The sequence below is a fragment of the Neofelis nebulosa genome, chromosome 6 (genome assembly GCF_028018385.1).
Source record: "Neofelis nebulosa isolate mNeoNeb1 chromosome 6, mNeoNeb1.pri, whole genome shotgun sequence".
NCBI classification, from domain to species: domain Eukaryota; kingdom Metazoa; phylum Chordata; class Mammalia; order Carnivora; family Felidae; genus Neofelis; species Neofelis nebulosa.
The window spans coordinates 137,796,673-137,817,277 of NC_080787.1; the positions used below are offsets into that span (position 1 = coordinate 137,796,673).

Genomic DNA, 20,605 nt, shown 5'->3' on the forward strand with positions numbered 1-20,605 from the left:
CACGGGGGCTGAGGTGGAAGGTAGAGAAAGAGAGAAAAAAAGGCAGGTTATGAGAAACATTAGTCTTGGCTCTCCCACTCCAGGTCTAAATACGACTGTTCTGGGAAGTTTGGAAACCACTGGATAATTTGAGGCTTCTTTGGACTGAAGAGGAGAAGACTAGATCAATATCTCTCCCTCTCTCTCGCATCCTCTCCTTCTCTTTCACCCCTGCCCCACCAGAGAGCCATGAAGGATACAAATGAGGAAGCAAGCTATCATCAGACACTGGATCTGCCGATGTCTTGACCTTGGACTTCCCAGCCTTCAGAACTGTGACAAATAAATGCTTGTTGTTTAAGCCACCAGTCTGTCGTATTTTGGTATGGCAGCCTGCAATGACTAACACAAGGGCATTCTCAGAACGGTAGGGTTTGTTCATCCTTCCTTGGAACAGATGCAGGAGGTATTAAGCCTTCTGGAGAATCATAGTGCCAATCAGCCAGAGTTTAGAAGTGGCCGAGGATGGATTCTTTATTATTAATTAATTTTATTTTTAACTAATTAATTAATTAATTTTGAGGGTGAGAGAGAGCAGAGGAGGGGCAGAGAGAGAGAGAGAATCCCAAGCAGACTCCACACTGCCAGTGCAGAGCCCAATGTGGGGCTTGATCCCACCAACTGTTAGATCATGAGCTGAGCTGAAATCAAGAGTCAACACTTAACCGACCTAGCCACCCAGGCGCTCCTCGAGGACAGATTCTAAGCAGCGAAGGCCTGAGATGGCTCCTCAAATCTACCTAAGATAAGTAGGACACAGCAAGATCCAGAAAAATTCCTGTGCTCCCTCGAGGTAGCAGAGGGCCAACAGAAGGAGACTGGCTGTTCAGAGCTGGTGGTCAATTCATGCAACAGAAGATTTTGCAGCACAGGTGGTTGTGCACTAGGAGCCATGCCAGTGGGAAGCAGAGAGCAAGTGGAGAGGTCGCCAGCCATGGACTGCAGGGACTGGAGTCACCAGGGCATCGGAGACTGTGAGCCACAGCAGCCACACCTGTCTCAGTGACACATTACATGCTCCTACACAGAACCATCTTTGCGGGGAAGAGGGGGGCCTTTGCAGGGAATTTTCAGCTTAAATTTGACAGAATATTGACCCCAAAGGGACCAAGTGTAGTAAGTGTAACCTGAAAGAGATTGTTTACAACCAGAAGGGCTGGATAGATGAGCTGAGCTAGACAGATTCCTGCCATCCCTAACCCCTACCACTCGAGGGACTAGGCCTCTGGAGTAAGATGTGATCAGTTAACAGGAAATAAAGAAAGTGTCATAGTTTCATATTTTAAGCGATGGCATTGGGATTTAAACAAATATCCACAATGTGAGGGTGACAACACTCATTTGGATTAACAAGTAAAAAGAAAGCCATCCTATTACTTTATTGTCATGCCTTTTAAGCAAGGCAGGGGAGTCCATCAAATTACTGATCTAACTAATTAAAAGCAAAAGAAAAAAAATCTTGTGATAAATGAATAGAGTAGAATTTATATTTGTGTTCAGCTGCATGAAAAGCACCAGGCATATTTCATAATAGACCAATAACATTGCATTACATGAAGTTCTACACAAAGTCCGTCTGAAAAAGAATTACTCAGCTAGTTATTGGAAATAATGTCTCTAAAGGCCCCATGTAAGTTCCCACTCTGCCAGGCTGTCCTTGCCCCCTATAGACTCCTCCCTCCCTCTCCCTAGCCTGACATCTGGCTTCCTCCCCACCAATGTGCATCAGATACAGTCAATGTGAAAGCTACACATGGAACTCATAACCATGAATTCAGAATCCTAACACTCTGGGACCAAAAATAGTCACCAATTCGATCATCTAACTTTTTCATTGTATTTGCTGGCAAGCAAGTCTCAAATCTAAAAATCACTTTCATACTCAAAGGACAAAGGTTTGTAAGACAACTTTAAAAATCAAAGAAAAATTATTCCTTTTGGACATGAATTGACTATTGAACTTCACTAAAGATTTTAATGACTTTACTACTTACGGTATGTAGCAAGCAATTTAGTATTCAATAATGCCTCGCATTATTGTCAAATTTCTGCACTTATGGCACTCCTGTCTTCCTGAAAAGACTGCAAATTCTTTGAAGGCTGAACATCTGGTGTTACACTTTGCTGTTTTGCTTTATTGTAATTAACAGAGTGATAGGCACATAACAGTGCTAAATGTTTATTTATTGCATGATTGAAAGGAATATATAATTCTAAGCTATATTATCATAGATGAAGAGTCTAGTCAAGAATTTTTGTAAGAAAAATATAAATAAAAACTTGGATACAGTATAGAACCTCTTCTGAGCATGCTGAAAAATAAATCAGCCAGACAATTCACTCTGAGGTTAGTGTAATCACTTGTACTGCCAAGAGATCTAAAAATATGATCCAAACAGCAATCTGCACTGTTAAAGTGATATAGCTTTTACCTTTTAAGGTAAGACAGTCAATAATTGGACATATTAAAAATGTTTTTCTTTGCTTATAAACAAACTTAATTTTTTAGGCTTTTAATAGGCACTAAACAAAGACTTTTAAAGAAAATTCACGATGGAAAGAAAACAGTCTGTTGGAGGCCCTCCCTTTTCTCAGAGGTGGAGGAATTAGACTTTCACGGTGTTAGGTTAGGACTATGAAACACAGTCTATAGTTACAGTACCCGTTTGGATAAGTGGTTTCTTTATGCAAAAAGGTAAGCCATGCCTGTCTTTTGTGCACTCCCTATGTTGGCATTATTTTCTCAGCAGCATCTGTTTAACTGAAATAGCATCAAGAGTTTCTGCTGAACACTTGCTGAGAGCTAAGAGCCCCATGGGCACTGGCACAGGGGAGGAATCTCTAAAGAACCTCTGGACGAACTACAGTTGGCTTCCTGTGATTGAGGTCCCCTGTTCGTAGCAATGATGCAGCCACAGATCTCCACCTTTCTTCTCGTCATTGCCCCGCAAACACATTTTGCAATCTTTCTCAGTCAGTTCTCTTTACTTGGAATGCCTTCTGGGCTACTCCCCAGTTATAAGTCCTACTCACTCTGCAATGCAGTTCGTGTTCCACCTCTTCCAGGAAGCCATCCCAGACCAGATCTCCCACAGCTAATATTCGTTGTTCTTATGGTCTGTATCTTCATCTGTAAAGTGGGGAAGACAAGAGTACCTACAGCATGACGTTGTAAGGATCAAATGACTTAATTCATGTAAAGTGATTAGAATATGCTAGGAATATAGTGAGACTAACACAGTTTGGCTATTATTATTAATCACAAGACATCTGAGATTTAAAAGTCCCTTTTGTTGAATGCTATCTGTCTTTCTTGGCTTGCTTGCTTCCGTGTTTATGCCTTGACTCCTCAGGAGAGGGAGAAGAGTAATGAGCGTGCTTGGTTGGAAAGCACTTTTGTTCTTGATGTGTGTAGCTAGTTCGGAGGGTGTGCTGCACACTGGAGAGTGTACAGAGAACCCAAGACCAAGTTCCCATAGACACAATGACCAGGGATCCACGAGATATTTTAATCTTATTAACACCTTGTTCTCTCATTTGACTGCACAATTCCAACGCAGAGGAACAGATCAGGCTGGCTTGTGATTTATCATCCTTATAATACGAACCTTCTAGCTCAAAAACTTTCCTGGAAACGGACCTACTTTGAGTAGGGCAGTGAGAGAAAGAGGATACAAACGTAGCCCCAGTGGTCTTCTAAAGCCAAAGCTCAAAGAGCTGGGCTTCCGGGAGAGTGAATTCCTCAATCCCTGAAATGAACAACAGTCTCGAAGATAAGGTGCACCTTATCTTGGCACCTTCTGCCAAGGTGAATGGTAGCAGCAGGCAAAACTCATGGGTTTGCGTTTCTTTTATTATTCCATGAGGCATTCTTAATCCCAGGGTACAGCTAAACTGCTAATTAGACTAGGGGTCATGGAGGCAATGAAGGTTCCTCCTTTCTTTCCTCCTTCCATTCCTCTGTCCCTTCTTTCTTTTCCCTCCTCCCATCCACTCTTCCTTTCAATAAATATAGTTTTAACCGCAAAGAATTCCTTCAATGATCATTTGAATGTTCTAGGAGATGCAGATCTGCTCTCCATTCCCTCTACCTCTCATCCCCAATTGGGCAGACATGGAATAATGAGATCTGACTCCATGAACTTCATTCAATTCCTTCATATTAAAAACTAACTTTTCTTTCAATAAATATTTATTGAATGACCACTGCCTGTCAGCACTATCCTAGGTGCTGGGGAAAGAGCAGTTCATGAATGAGACACAATCACAGCCCCCTGGTTCTTGTTTTCCAGGGAGGAGACATACACACCAAATAAAAAATACCAACATTTTGGACTATGGTAAATTCTATGGAGAAAGTTAAAGGAGGTCAAGGAAATAAGGAATGCAGGTGCGTGTGTGCATTCTGTATGCGGTAGTCAGGGAAGACTGCTTTGATAAAGTAACACTGGGCAGAGACTGGAAGGAGGTCAAGGGCAAGCTATGTGCAGATCTGGGAAAAGAACCTTCTAGGCAGAGGGGACCACAGCTGTGAAGGCCCTGATAGAGGAGCAAGTTTTGTCTGTCTAGTGAACAGCGATGGGGCAGGTGGAGTAGGGAAAATGATCGGAGATGAGGCCAGGAAGACAATGGGGCCAGATTGCATTGGGTCTTGTAGGCCACGGAAATGACTTTGGCTTTGCCTCTGAGTGTTTTGGGAGCCGCGGGCAAGTTTAGAGCAGGGGAGTTACATTCCGTCTGCTATGTGGGGGATGAGTATCCAGTGAAAAGCTGGGAGCAGGAAGGAGTTATGGCCAGGACTACTGGTTGCCACTTAATCACCACCTGTCCTTTCTTATTTTAGTGCTAGAACCCTGATTTTTTTTTTTGGTAGCAGCCCTGTGCCCAGCTGAAATCTCTTTCTTGGCTCTCTCTCAGAACCGGACCATAGTCCTGTGACTACGTTCTGGCCAAAGAAGTGTAAGAAGATGATTGGTAGCATTTTTGGAATGCTGCATAAAAAGAGCTTACTCCATTGGGAGGAGGCCTTTTTTCCTCTTTTGCTTCCTCCTGTCACCGGCCAGGAATGTAAACATAATGGCTGGAGCTGCAGTGGGTATCGTGACTCATAAGGTGACCCTTCAAATGAGGATGGGAGAACAGAAAGCTCTGATAGGTCCCTGGTGAGAGCGGGATGCCTCACCAACTTTGCACTGCCTGTTTCTGGACTTGTTTCACAGCAGAGAGATGTGCCCTCCCATATTGCCCACGCCATCGCTACTTGGGATTTTTTAGTTATACGCAGCTGAACCGAAACATAACTATATAGGAGGCCGCTGCAGTCCTCCAGGGGAGAGAGGTGGTGGACCAGAGTGGTAGCCAAGCAAGTCAGATTCTAGTTAGGTTTTTGCAGGTAGAGCCTTTAGGATTTGCAGACGGGTTAGACACAGGGGTGAGAGGGGAAGAGAAACCCTGAGGAAGACTTCTAGGTTTTGCTCCAAGCATCTTGATAGCACCATTAATTGCAGAGATGCAGAAGGCTAGCGAGAGAGCGAGATTCTGGGTTTGGGCAGAATCAAGAGTCCAGGCCAGTGGCAAGTTGGCCTTGCTTGAAGCAGGGAGGGACACAGAGAAACAGGAAGGAAGGTGGGAGCGTGGGATGTAGACTGGCGGAGAAATGAAGGAGTTCCTATCCAATGCTCCCATTTTCTCAACAAAGTATGAGGCCAAGTCATCAGCTGAGACTGAAGGAATAGAGATACAAGGTGCAGATGGGAGAAGAGAGAGAGACAGAAGCAGTCACGTTAGAGCAAGGGATTGTTGGGCAGCAACGGGCAGGCTCTGCTGGTCATTTGGGCCAATATAAAGTGAAGCAGTCAGCAACACTGTGTGTCATTCTGTGGCCCAATCTAGTGGCAGTGGCGGGCTTCGCAGGGTTTTGCCAGATGAGTCCGTAGCATATAAAATGAAAGGAACCAGGGGGCGAAGGGGTGTCTGCAAGATAGGGATCACAACGATGGATCAGGTATCTAAATTGGGGAAAGGGGCAAGTGAACACACAAGACGAGCGATGGATTGAAAAGTTGAGGGTTCTTGAAAAGGCTGAAAAAATTGCTGGAGTGTGGACATTTGGGGAACCAAGCAGGGCAGCTGCTGATGGTCAGAGAGGCTCCTGCTGAAAATGAGGGGCTCCGATGAGAGAGAGGAAAAGTCACTGATGAGAAAAGGGATGAAGAAGCCCAAGACACTCGAGGTGTTAAACAAAGTATATTAATTTTTTTTTAACGTTTATTTATTTTTGAGAGAGAGAGAGACAGAACATGAACAGGGGAGGGGCAGAGAGAGAGGGAGACACAGAATCGGAAGCAGGCTCCAGGCTCTGAGCCATCAGCCCAGAGCCCGACGCGGGGCTCGAACTCACAGACTGCAAGATCATGACCTGAGCTGAAGTCGGACGCTTAACCAACTGAGCCACCCAGGCGCCCCAAAGTATATTAAGTATAAGACTATCCATAAAAACTGTTCACAAATTTCCATAATCAGTTGATTTATTAACCGGTTTGAATAAAGATACCATTCATCAGTGTAAGTACTTTAGATTAAAAGTTTGTTTGTTTGTTTTTTGGATGGGATATTTACAAGACTTCACAGAGCAAAATTTTACCCCCAAATCTCAGTGTTTGTTAGGTGAAAATGCAAGGCATTTTTTCCCCCCACATACAACTTCTTTGTACCTTGATTTTTTTTCCCCTTCCTGAGTTTTTTTAAAGACGATTAGTCCATTAATGCAACCTTTTAAAAACTGACCTGTTTTTTCTTTCTAAAATTCTTCATGTCACAGCTTCTTTCTTCTAAGCTGGGCCCTTGCCTCCTTGTGCTTGCCTCAAAACTTTTTCACAACTGGAAAAAAAAAAACCCTCTTATTCCCATATTTACTTACTTTTACAGATGTTTATTTCCTTCCTGCCTGCTTCATTTCCCCGTTATAACCTCATTCTTGCTCAGATTTCTTTGTTGAGGGGAAAGAATTGGAAGGTTTCCCAACCCATTCTGTGAGAGGAGTCTCTAGACCCTGGGCAGGCCCGGGAAAACGGTCTTAGAATCATAGGGGTCCCTGGCTCCTGATTCTTTCTTGCAACTGGCTGGCTGCTACTGGAATGTTGCAGTGAGAGGCACCAAAAACCCAGGGCATCCTTTCTCAAGGTGGCCTGGGCTGAGTGAGTTTTATCTCTTCCTCCAATCACTGTGCAGATTAAGAGAAAAGGGCCCGGGGCCAGGGCCCCGGTTGGGAGACAGTGCATGGCAGTGGTTAGTACAGTGGGCTGGAGAGTCAGACAGACTTCAGTGCAGCTCCCCACCGGACTCCTAGAAGCTCTGTGTCTTGGGGCAAGTCCCTTGAGCCTCAAGTGGTACAGCTTGTCTCCAGAAGTAAATGATTCTTACTGAAAGTGTGGCTGATGAGAGCAGCCCTTTCGTGCATCGCCCACCCCCATCACCAGATCGGTGTTGGATGCGGTCTTTTCTACCTTGGGAGGTTCTCTTTCAGGTCCAGAAACTTCCCAAGGAAGGGAGGGAGGCGGCGATGAAGTGGGTTCCTAAGGGCCCTTCCCCGCCTCATCGGCTAGAGGAAGGACCTCCGGGAGTCCGCCCTGTACCACCGCCTTGCCTCTCTGGGCGCTACGTGGATGAGGGGCTCTGTGAGCAAGGGGAAAGCGTCCTCTTTCCTTTCTCTACCAGGAGTCGGAGCGAGAAGCCTGACCCCAGGGGTCATGTCGAATTACAATTCACACCACTTGCTCTTGGACCATCTCAGTCAAGTCTCGAACACATACCCAAGTACCTTTTTTTTTTTTTAACCGGCCTTTTGTAGGCAGCTCGGGATCCAGGAGGAGAATCGAGTTCCTGAAATGAAAAAACAAAACAAAACAAAACAAAACAAAAAACCGAAACAAAACATATAGTAAAAGAAGTCGTGCTTCTTCCTGCCGGTGACTGTTTACAAGAGAGGGAAGTCAGCGGGGCCCCCCAGAGGTCGCTGGTGGCGCAGAAACTGAGGCCAGACTGTAGAGAAAGGGGGAAGGAGAAAAACACCCAGAAACTTTCTTCCTCGTGGCGAATAATCGCCGCCCCCCGCCCCGCTCCCCGGTCAGAGGCAGTAACGTGACACCCGAGAGAAACCCGGAGACCCGAGCGCCGAGAGGGAGGGAAGAGGGAGGAGAGAGGGCCGCGGAGAGCCGGAGAGGGAAAGGGGAGGAGAAGAAGGAAAACCCCTGTCAAGGAGGTGGAGCGAGGCGACGGTGTCCGCCTCCCGTTCCTCCCTGCCGTCTTTTAGAGGAGTCTGAACAGGGACAAAACACACCGAGACCGACAGACACAAAGCCGGGGGGTCCACGCTGGCGCTGGAGGCGAGCCCCGGCGGCCGCGAGCGAGCCCGAGGCGCGGCGGGGCGCGGGGCGCGGGGGCGCTAGCGGGCGCGGGCGCGGGCGCGGGCCGAGCCGGGGCCGGGCACCTCGGCCGCTCGGGCCGCGGCGGCGGGGACCATGCCGAGGAAAGTCTCCTGAGCCCGGCAACTTCGGCCCCTCCCCGCCCCCACCCGGGCTGCCCTCGGCGCGGCCCTGCCCATGTGCAGCCGGCCGGCCGGGCTCTCCTCCTCGCAGGCGGATGGGTGACCTTTTCCTGGCACGGGCAGGCTGTGCGAGGCGGCGGAGCAGGCGATGAAGAAGAAGCAGCAGCATCCCGGCGGCGGCGCGGATCCCTGGCCCCATGGGACCCCTCTGGGGGGCGCCCCTCCGGGCCTGGGCAGCTGGAAGCGCCGGGTCCCCCTGCTGCCTTTCCTGCGCTTCTCGCTCCGGGACTACGGCTTCTGCATGGCCACCCTGCTGGTCTTCTGCCTGGGCTCCCTCTTCTATCAGCTCAGCGGGGGACCCCCTCGCTTCCTGCTCGACCTGCGGCAGTATTTGGGTAAGGAAGGGGGGCCGGGCGAGGGCGGCGGCGGCCGCGCGAACTTGTGCGGGGGAGGGGGGGGGACAGGGGCGCGCCGGGGACTTGTGGCGTTGCGACCGCCCGCCGGCGCCCCGAGGCTCCCCAGGTGGGACGTCCGGGTGCCGGCTCCCTCCCGCGGGTCCGTGCGTGCGGCCGTCCGTCCGTCCGCCCGGAGGCGGCGGGCCGGGCAGGTACCCCGGGCGGGGCGCCGCATACCTTCCCCGCCTCTGTCCCCGGGTCCGGGGCGGAGTGCGGGCGTGTGTGTTTGTGGGTGTGTACGAGTGTGTGTTTTGTGGCCTGGAGGTGTGGGGAGCGGCGAGGGGAAGGGACAGTCCCCCTCCCCCCACCCCGTGGCATTGTCGGTGACCGTAGTCCTGTCTCGTGAGCACTCCGGGGGCGTGTGGGGGGTGGAGTTAGCTCCCCTCCCCGCTCGGTTCTGCCAGTTCTGTCCCGCGAGTCCCTCTCCTGCCCGCCGGCCTCCGTGACCCAGGGGCAGTTTTCGGGCCCCCGTGCTGACCCTGGGCTGGCTTGTCCTTCGGCGGCGGCGAGGGAGATGCGGGGAGGGGCTGCGTCCGGGGATCCGGGGCTGTTCGAGGGCCCCGGGTCAGCCTGGCCGGCAGTGTCGCCTGCTGTGACCCGACTCTCTTCTGCGCTGCGTGCGTCTCAAGTCAGAACTTTTTTTGGGGGGGGGTGGGGGGTTGCCTTGCGCTCGGTGTCTTAGGAGCGAGGCCGCCCGTTTTTAGCAGAGGTGAGGAAAGGGTTGTGCGGCGAGAGGAGAGAGCGGCCGCAGAGAGAGGGCGTGACCCGCCGCTCGGTGCGGGCGCGGGGAGAGCGGTGCCAGAGCCGCGCGAGCGCACGCCCGGGTCCCGGCTCCGCGGCTGGCGCGCGCCCCGGTCCGGGAGGGGCCGAATCTCCACCCCCCGCCCCTGCCCGCGCGGGCCGGAGAGCTTTTGCGGGGGCGGGGGGAGAGGCTGGGGAGGCGCCAGCTCCCTGCCCGCGTCCGAGGTGATGAACCTGAGCCACCCGGCCAACCTCCGGCATCTGCCTGGCGCGAGCGGGTGCGCAAAGGGAAGCCTCTGGAGCGCTGGGCCGTATCGGGCCAAAGACTCCAGGGGGCTGGAAGCCTCCACACTTCCCTCAAGAGTCCCTGAGTCGCGGAAGCCACAGGTCTGGATAGCAGGCCGTTTTCGAAGGACAGGAACCACCTCAGCAAAGTGACAGATGGGTTGAAGCGTTTTGAAGTAGAAACGCAGATAACAAGCATGCCCTTTCCACGCAGAGAAGCTCAGATTTTAAAAGGTACGCTCCTGTTTCGGTAGAAACTTAGGAGAACTCTGGTTTTGTAAGATGCTTTAGGGAAAATTAAACGAAAACATTGTCCGAGCAGATTTGCAAATAACAATCCTCAGCATCAGGCTTCTTAGAAGATTGGGGGTAATAACGCACTTTTATTAGGGAGTCAAATCTCTTTTTTTTCCCTGAGTTCTGCATTTTGGAGTCTCATGGAGACTTCACAGGGTCTCAGACACCTGCTAGTGCTACGAAGGTAACTTTTTCTTTCTTTCTCTTTTTTTTTTTTAACATTTATTTATTTTTGAGACAGAGAGAGACAGAGCATGAACAGGGGAGGGGCAGAGAGAGAGGGAGACACAGAATCTGAAACAGGCTCAGGCTCTGAGCCGTCAGCACAGAGCCCGACGCGGGGCTCGAACTCACGGACCGTGAGATGGTGACCTGAGCCGAAGTCGGACACTTAACCGACCAAGCCACCCCGGCGCCCCCTTTTTTTTTCTTTTAAACCATCAACCATAATCCCTGTTAACTGGCACTGGGAAGTGGTTTTGAAGCTTAGGGGTCTGTAAAATCTGATAACGAATACTTTGTTGAAATTCCCTTCAAGCAAAATGTGGAGGCCAGTGGGGCAGGGAAAATATAGTGCATGGAGAAGGAAGACATCTGTGTTTAGTGCCCTCAAAGCAGTTGGCTTTAGGGAGGGCGCTCAAACTTCATGGGCCTCAGGTTTTTCATTAATAGAGTTCCGGGCTGCACTAGGTTGTAGCTCAGACCTCCATCCAGCTCCTGAGATGTTGTGGTTCTGATACCCTTCTTGGGGACAGGAAAACCGGAGAGGAGGATAGAACAGAGGCGACCCCGGGGGGGGGGGGGGTAAAATCAAGAAACTGTGACGTCTGGCACGTTAACCTTTTGAAAATTGAGCCCAAAGTGTGTTGTGCCCAGAATTGAATGCTTTCATCATATATTTCAAAAGATGAGGCCTGATAAATTTGGGGGCTCCGTTGGTAGAAGGGTGACTTCACTCTGGAACTGGGAAGGACTGATCGGTTGAACATCGCTCCTGTTAGTAACTCATCAGGAAGTTTCTGACTGACATGATGGGGTAAAAAAAAATGACATCACTTCTGTAAACTGAAAATAGGATACCTTGGCCAAATTTGTTCCCTGTTGTTTTGTTGCATAAATATAATGATTTTGGGGAAGAGTGGGCTTGTGGTCTTTAAGAGGGTCTAAAATATACCCTTAATAATATAAGGCCAAGGTATCTGCAGAATACTTTCCCCTTGTTTCGTCCGTTCTACTATTCTAGTGTCTGTCAAAACAAAATTTGTGGTTAGTCAACATATCCTCTCAATTTCCTGAGTTAGCCAATTTTGGAGGCCAGTGTTTTCCTTAAATATAAGTCCAGATAAAGTGAAAATGTTCCAAATCAGAATAACATTTTAGCAAAAATTGTTGTCAGGGTGTTATTTTAATATACTTGTGTGCCATTATACATCTGACACAGAGTCTCCACTTGCTATTTATTGGCATTAATAACTGAACCTACTGTATCGAATAGGTCTTACAACATTGAGCATATTGGATGTTCTCACAGTAGAGCCAGGAGATATGACCATTCACGATCAAAGCTAACATTGATTGTGTCTGGTCCCGTCAGTGCACATGCAGAATGAAATTGTATGCACATAGCAATGCTACAGGTGGGTTCGGTTGTTATTCCCATTTTTGATATGGCAGAACTGAGAACACGGATTCACTGACTTGCCAAAGGACACACAGCCAGTAGGCCAGACCTGAACCCAACTCCGTCTGATTCGGGCACCCCCTGCGCAGCTCTCCAGTCAGCCAGGAGGCAAGTGCAGATCTCAAGAGCAGACTGGCTGAACACAGTCATACTTATTTGCATAATTTCGCTTTCCTTTTCTTGCTACTTTTGTTCTGAACATCCTCAGGGGCCAGCAGAGAAGGGAAGTAAGTCAAGCAGCTGGTCTGCTCTTAGCTCCACCTTCCCGTGTTAATCCCCGTGTGCCACGGAACTCAGCTTTCGCAGAGCCACACAACTGGAGGTGATGGGAATTAGAATCTTAAATCCCCGATCTTTTGCCTTCCTTTAGCGATTTGTTCTTTGTCCACGCTAGTAGCTTTGCGTGTGTGGCCCCGGATCTGCAGCATCGGCATCACCTGGAACCTTGTTACAAATGCAGATGCTCAGGGCTCATTCCGGACCAATTGAATGAAAGAGTCTCGGCGGAGGGCCCAGCACTCTGTACTTTAACAAGTCTTCCAGGTGACTCTGATGCAGGCTGAAGTTCGAGAGCCATCGTTCCGGAATACAGCTCTACTTTCAGAAAGCCTCCTGTATAGTTGAGCGAAAGACAGGAGATGAAAGAGAGGAGATTTACCGAGTATTTTAAAGGTGATGTGCGTGGTTTCATCTTTTACATTTCGACTTTGAAAAATGCATCTGCTTTGCCGCTTAAGCCTCATTGTTTCAAGGGAAAGACCAGCCAACAGCCGCAGCTCCAGCTGGCTTTAGACTCTCTGAGGTTAGGAGATGGATGGAATGGGGTGGAGCTGGTAACCAGAAGGAATAGTGGGGGAAGAAAGGGAAAGGAGGCAGCGATGATGCTTTCTCTTCCCACAGAAGCCAGTGGAACAGTTCTTTCTGGTCTGTTTTGGGAACGGGCAGAGTATGTTCTCCTGAAAGGTACTTTCTGCTGCAACACATTTGCAAAAAGGAAAGTAAGTTAGGGGGGTGGATCATGCAGGAATAACTGTGGCCTTGGTATTTTCTTTCTTGAAATGGGTAGAGGGAGAACACGAGCATACAGTGGGGTAAATGGATGGATTTAGCAAAAGGCTGTGCCTAAACTTGGCTACCATAGTCCTTCCAATTCAGTGAAATGCATTTTTGTGTTTTGAAGCAGCATTCAGACTTTGATTTGCTATGGAAAACAAATAAAAATCACATAAGATCCCCCCCCCCCCCCAGAAATTAGGTTATGATACAGCCTCTGCCAGTAGCCTCATTACTTATGAGCTGTGGAAATATCAGAATCTTGGGATAACACTCGTTACACTGATGTAAACTGAATAAGCCAGATGGCTTACTACAGATCTTCTACAACTGGCAAACTCTAATGATTTATCATCAAGCCTTGGATATGTGATTTAGCCTTTATGGGAACTAAATTTGTTGGGTCGATCTCAAATTGACATGCTTTCCTTTCCATTTTTACGTTGTACTACTTTAAATGGAGATGTACCACTTCTATTTCAGTTTCCAGAGTTGCCAATCTTTATATATATTATATACGAGGATGGCAATTTCAAGTCAAAAGACGACAGAGAAAAAGATGGAATTGTGTTGCATTTGAAATTCTCTAAGTTTAAATGAATTTAAAGGAAAATGTCAAAATAGAGGTCCTGATCTGTTACAAAATCATTTCTTTAAACCTTACAAGTCAAATTTAATTTGTCTTCTGCACATCAAGCATGGTTTAAATATAGTTTGGGGGCGCCTGGGTGGCTCAGTCGGTTAAGCGTCCGACTTCAGCTCAGGTCACGATCTCACGGTCCGTGAGTTCGAGCCCCGCGTCGGGCTCTGGGCTGACGGCTCAGAGCCTGGAGCCTGCTTCCGATTCTGTGTCTCCCTCTCTCTCTGCCCCTCCCCCATTCATGCTCTGTCTCTCTCTGTCTCAAAAATAAATAAATGTTAAAAAAAAATAAAAAAAAAAATAAATAAAAATAAATATAGTTTGGGCCCCAGACAGCAATCTAGGAAATGAATGCATTAGATATAATGTTATCAATAGAAATTGTTGACAAAAAAACAAAATGGCATTCTTGTTCATAGCTGCAAATGTGTTTTATGGGGTTGGTTGGGGACACAGTAGCACTGTATTAGAAGAAGGACAGAAAATGGAATTCATTAATGGCAGACTGGTCAGTAAACACAGCACATGAATGGTGAAAAGCATTCTGCTTTGTAAACTATTTTTGCTGTAGACTAGTCTCAGTATGAATTGTTTGAAAGCACATATAAATATGTATTATCTGGATACTGTCTTTCCTTAAATTCCCTGTCATCAACCCAGGTTTAAAACACTAGTTGGCTTTGTATTTGAGAAGCCAGAATGAAAGTGGTCAAGCTGTTTGGGTCCCGAAAGAGATAGTATCTTTTGCTTCCCCCAAGGAAGCTCTAGGCGCAGACACTGTCTCTTGCCTTGCAGCTGTCCTGAAGGGGAGCAGTGATGGACAATGAAAAGGCATCTTATCTGACAGATCCTGGCCACTTGAATTGTTACGAGTTATCATTTGCTCTTTTGGGTTTTGTTTTTGTTTTTGATAGATGGGAACACTTGACCGCAGGGAAATTTCGTCTTACCTGTATTGATTTTTATTTAGAGAAACTCAACTTTAAGCAGTGATGGCCATAAACCGTTTTATTTATTAGACCTGGGGACACAAACACTACTGTTTCACCCAAAACTCTGATTTGCAAAAATCAAAAAACCGTAGCAACTGTTGGGCAAGAAAATTCCAAATGAAGCACCTTTCACTATTGCTATTAAGTTTTTAAAACAGCTTTATCGAGATATAATACAGAAATCATACAGGCCACACATTTAAAGTGTTTAGTAGTTTCATAGTTTTCAGTATATTCATAGACAAATACAGCCATTATTCTAGTTGATTTTAGAGCACAAAGAGAAACCCTATATACCCTTTGGATGTCCCCTCCCTCCGCCATCTCCTCAGCCCTAAGTCACCAGTAATCTACATTCTGTCTCTGTAGATTCGCCTGTTCCGGACATCTCCTAGAAATGAGCCATATAATACGTGGTCTTTTGTGATTGGCTTCTTTCATTTGGCATATTGTTTTCATGACTCATTCACGTTGTAGCATGCATCATGCTCCCTTCCTTTTTATGGCTGAATAATATGCCAGTGGATATAGCACATTTTGTTTATTCATTCAGGTGTTGATGGACGTTGGGGTTGTTTCTATCTTGCGGCTGTTGTGCATAGCGCTTCTACGAACTTTTGCATGCTGTCTCTGTTTTAATACCTACTTGCTGTTCCTTTGGGTACGTACTCAGAAGCAGACTGCTGGGTCATATGGTAATTCTATGTTTAACTTATTACAGAACTGCCAAGCTGTTTTGCACAGTGGCTGCACCGGCGGCCATCCCCGCCAGCAATGTACGAGAGTTCCAGTTTCTCTACATCCTCACCAACACTTGTTCCTTTTCATTATTTTGATTGTAGGCATCCTAGTGCATGCAAAGTGTATTTTATTGTGGTTTTGCTTTGCATTTCCCTAATGATTAGTGACGACGAGCATCTTTTTGTGAGCTGGTTGGCCATTTGTGTGGCTTCTTTGGAAAAAAATGTCTCTTCACATCCTTCACACATTTTTGAACTTGGTTGTGTTTTTGTTTTGGGGCTTGAAGAGTTCTTTACGTATTCTGGAATCTAGACCCTTATCAGATGTATGATTTTGCTATTTGTTTTGAAGTTGCAAAAGGTGGTACTGGCTGAAACAATACTGTGGCGTATTGTTCTCTGTGTAACAGGTGTGCACCTTCTCAAGGAGCAAGAAAGTTTCCTTTTTAGTCACTTTCAAAGTGCTAATTACAGTGTCCGGGTATAGAATGAAATCTAAATACATTCCTAACAGTGAACGGAAGCAAGGATCTCTTCAAAAGAATCCTGGGGGTCTTGTTTGCAGTGATGAGGTATGGATTATTTTGAATAGGAATCCCTTTGGTTGTCTGCATTTAGTTCTCACGTATGTAAATTCTTGGATAGCCAGCATTTACCCATATTACGGATGTCTGAAGAGATTGCTGTGACTCATATGTGACATGTAAGTGAAGCCAGTTTTGAACAGCAGATTATAGTACAGTGGATGTGAGTATCTGTCTTGTATTTGCTCACTGGAATGGAACTGATGAGCTCATCAGGGGAAAACATTTGGGTACATCATGTTCCTTATACAAGGTATTTACTACCAGGATACCAAGGAGATCTTGAGAATTCTCATAAAATTAGAATTCACGTGCAATTTGGTTGTTATTCATGTTGTGGTGTAACATACAAGACAAACACATAGGAATTTACAATTCCTAGAATTGTTTCTCTTTGGTAAATTAACTTGCAGGCTTTAGAAAGAAATATTACTTGGTTTTGTAAGAGCATTAGACACTTTTGGTATGTTTAAAAAATAGGTGTTCTCAAAATGAGAAGCTTTAAGATAGATGCAGTCAGTTCCATGCTGCTTGGTAGAGGCTCAATTTGAATAATTTGTAACACTCACATACTGAAAATCACAGGGGAGCCAGATAGCTGCTTACTGTTGAGGGTATGCTTATACCTCCTGGTCTGTCTCAGGGTTTCTATTAGTTGTCTGTAATTTCCCAAAGATAGCCACTGACTCATTTTTCTGGTCTCATGATGTGACTTTGCCTCTGCTATTGCCTCTCTGCTGGTGGTTTAGAAAGCTCAGATTCCAGTGATGATCTCCGAACTCCTGTAATTATTTCATGATCACGTCTGAAGTTGTGACATTCTGCCTTGTATTGTGATAGTTCATGGGCAAGCTCCTTGAAAGGAGGAAGCTTATTCAGTACTCTCCATCTCTACTTTGACACCTCTCCTGTGCCTCCTGCACAGGCCCTCAGTAACTATCTGTTGATTCAATATATTTGCTAAGCAGAATGTTCTTCACTAGGGTTCCGCATCCTGCGTTGTTTGGTCTCTATTTTAAGTAGAGAACATGGGGAAGGGTGCCAGGAAAGACTTAAGCTCAGGTGATGTCTACAGCCTGTCTCTTCCTGGCTGTTTGAAGCATATGTTCCAAGCAAAGATGTTAAAACCACTATGACATATAGTTCTGTAAAGATTTCCTCCATGCATGGGGATAATTGTTCACCTCTTAAGAACACCTGAGGTCAATCTAGAGCTTTGACTGCATATAACTAGAATGCAGACTTTTTGTTTCTTGTCATTTTCCTGAACCCCGACCAGTTGCTTTGGGAGTCTGCAGATAGTTTATTTCTCTCTCTAAGCTGGTGTCTTTTCCTTACATAGCGATTTGTGTTAAATTAGCTAGTACGTTTCAAGCATGACTTTTTGTCTTTAAGGAGATGAGACCAAAAGATGATGTGGTTTTTGAAATTGTGAGCAAATGGATTTTAACCTAGAATGGCAAAATGAGAAACTATAAAATCAGGGCTCAGTGCACAAACCCATTGACCCTTGTTTGATGAAAGGTATTGAATAACCTTGAAGTCATAGCTTTGGTTAAGCAACTCTTCATTCACTCATTGATGGGTGATTTAAGTAATTATTTACATTTAGCCGTATTGCATTTCTGGAAACACCATTGATTTTTTTTTTTTTTTCCTAGCTCAGTGAGTATGAGTTTCACAGTCTTGATGAAAATAAAAATGGAAGTATTCTGAAACATACAAACTCTTTTGTTCAGTCATTCAGCAAATATTCATGGAAGGCTTGGGAGCCAGAAGCATCAGACATTAGAAAGAATATAGGTTTTAGAGCAGAGATTTTTTTTTCATAATTTTTTTTACTTATCTTTGAGAGACAGAGAGAGACTGAGCATGAGCAGGGGAGGGGCAGAGACAGAGGGAGACACAGAATCTGAAGCAGTCTCCGGGCTCTGAGCTGTCAGCACAGAGCCGATGCGGGGCTCAAATCCACAAACCACGAGATCATAACCTGAGCCGAAAGTGGACGCTCAACCGACTGAGCCACCCAGGCACCCCCTAGAGAGAGATTTTGATGTAAATCCCAGTGCGACTCACCAGCGGGGAGAACTTGGGCAATTTTCTTAACTTCTCTGAACCTCAGGTGTTTTGATCCGTATGACGGGATTGATAAGTGCTGTTTTATAGGATACTTACCTGACCCACGGCCTGGCAGTTGAATTCAACAAATGTCAACTTTATCACTTTGTTCTTCGCTTCTCTCAGACTCCCCTCTCTTCTGGCACGAAAACCTACATTCTTGGGGACGCACGCTTGTACCAACACCCATGCTGGTGATACATGTAGACTCATCCCTGGCTTGGTTTCCAGTTGAAAGCAGCAGTCTAACCAGGAAACACGAAAGTATTAAACTAGTATTCCTGTGGCTCATCTTGTCACCCTCACCCTCCGATTCGTGGGGGCTCGTCAACGGCTGGCAAGGTCCAGTCATTTGCCCTGTTAATTAGACACACAGGAACCTTCCAGTTTCTTCCTTCTGCTTGCTTCCTAGACACAGTCTTGAAAGAACACATTCTAGGCACGGTGTGCTTCCCTCTGTTTTGACTTTATCCACGCTTTCTCCCCCCACATTCGCAAAATAAGAACAGTTGTGCGTGGGGCGCATGGCGCAGCCGACTGTCTGGGATGGCCTGCTCTTTGAGAATGGCATTAGTGGCCTGTAGCTACGCCCTTTCAGACAATCAGAATGCCAGGCACACACTGTGACAGGTAGGAGGGCTTCTCCCAAGAGAGATGGAACCACCATGCCCAGCGGTACGGTCACTTGCTTTTCTCCGGTTCCTACTTGTCTTCTACTGGAAGTCACGGCCAGAGTGGTGAACCCAAGTCATGGACAATGCCTTTGCCCAGAGGCAGGTGAACTTGCCTCTGTTTTCCATCCTCTCTGCTTCTTCATGTTGCCAGGACCTTCCCAGCCTTGGGTGGGCGCCGGGGCACGTGAGAGCCACAGGCCATTACTCTCTGCCGTAGCTGGTCACCCAGTTCCTTGAGAAGTTGAAAGCAAATGCAGATTCACATCGTTGAATAGAAAGTTAAATTTTGTTTGGAAAAGCCATGACCTTGCAGTTCCAGCGCAGAGCTTCCTGCTCTGACACGAGGGCTGTTTGACGTGAATGCCTTTGTGCTGAATAAGCAGTGGCAAAGCCATGCAGGTTGCTGGGAGGGATATGGGACCTGGTTCTGGAAGGGTCCCCCAAATAGTTCAGTGGTCGGTGCTCTTAAGTCACATGAACCTCCTAGGCTTAGGTTTCCTCACCTCTAAAATGAAGACGTTTGATTAGGTCCATGATTCTCCATTGTTTTTCTTTCGTACGACCCCCATCGTCAGCAGTGTGTCCATATTGCCTTGATGGTTTGTCTGGGACTGTGTCCCATTGGCCGGGACTGGGACAATGGGGTGGATTTGGGGTTCTTCAAAGAGATTCTCTAGGTGATATTTATATGTAGCCCCAGGAGATGCTGCTGCTTTTCTCTTTAGAATCACTGCATTTGGTGTTTTCTACGGGCCTGTCTACTCTTAAAATCTTGTGAAAGAGATAAGAAAGTCCTTTTACTCTAGCAACTGAAATTATAAGGCTGTTTCCTTTGGTACCAAATGCTTATTTAAAAGATTGTAAAAGTCAAGTGACTAAGGCAAGTAGAATGCACAAAAACTTTTTTGACCATTATTTTCAAAATCTGAATCATAGTCTTTTTGGTTTTGTTTCATTTGTTTGTTGTTTTGTCTTCATTAAAATTGGCAGCATGTTTCTCCATCATCACCATTTTGCCACAGCCTATCCGGGCAATAGTGGGAGAATCTTGCTCCAGAAACTGCGGGAAGCAGAATATCCCTAGGAAGGCAGAGAGAGAGAGAGAGAGAGAGAGAAAGCAGACTAAGATATGTCTTTCCAGAATTCAAAATCTAACAATGCGATAGGAAGAAAGAAGGAAGACACATAGGAATAAGAAGCTGTGTTGTTCAAAGGAGACTCTCAGCCCCGCCCGGCTTCCTGCCGCTGGACGTCCCATTGCCCTGTGGACAGCTCCAGTGACTGAGGGAGTGGTTTGCCGTATGATGAGCTACTCCCGGGTAGCTTCACTCTGCCTCTGCTAGTTCTTCTGGGAGCTACACAGAATAGTCCATTGAACTGCATCATCTTTCAGAGGACTGAAGATAGGAAGATGATTGTCTTACCCCCTCCCCACGTGAATATTGTCCAGAAAAATAGATGTCTACTCTATTTTAGCTCCTCATCTGAAGTCATCTTCAGCACAGAAAGCACAAATAGCAAAGGGAAGAAAACAACTGTACAAGTAGAACCTTCGGAACAATGGCACCCCATAAGCAAGGCAAAAGACCCAGACTGGGGACAGATGTTTCTCTAGGAAATGAGACAAATATGCAGTCTTTAAGTGGTCAATGAATCAATAAAGAAGAAGAACACTTTGTGAGATAAATGGGCAACGAATATAAGCAGGCAGCTTGTAGGAGAGGAGACATAACTGGCCAGTAAGCAATTTGAGAAGACTCG

At 46.6% G+C, this 20,605-nt stretch overlaps 1 protein-coding gene and 1 long non-coding RNA gene across 8 annotated transcripts in view; one reads left to right on the forward strand and one right to left on the reverse strand.

Annotated features, from left to right (window-relative positions):
• Nucleotides 1–1,397: 1,397 nt before the first annotated feature.
• LOC131515020 (uncharacterized) lies at nt 1,398–7,087 on the reverse strand. The gene is made up of 2 exons (XR_009263388.1): nt 6,826–7,087; nt 1,398–3,169 (listed from the first exon to the last, which is right to left on the reverse strand). It is a non-coding gene; the product is annotated as an uncharacterized LOC131515020 (long non-coding RNA).
• Nucleotides 7,088–8,097: 1,010 nt separating this feature from the next.
• Nucleotides 8,098–20,605, forward strand: part of UST (uronyl 2-sulfotransferase) — a 314,823-nt gene continuing 302,315 nt past the window's right edge. Inside the window, exon 1 of one of the 7 annotated variants that reach the window (XM_058735595.1) lies at nt 8,098–8,979. In XM_058735595.1, the coding sequence (XP_058591578.1) occupies nt 8,733–8,979 (247 nt within the window). In that variant the 5' untranslated portion in view covers nt 8,098–8,732. Of the gene's footprint in view, nt 8,980–9,962; nt 10,300–11,194; nt 12,716–20,605 lie in introns of those variants that run through there. The other 6 variants (XM_058735598.1, XM_058735592.1, XM_058735593.1 and 3 more) reach the window with 6 other exon arrangements.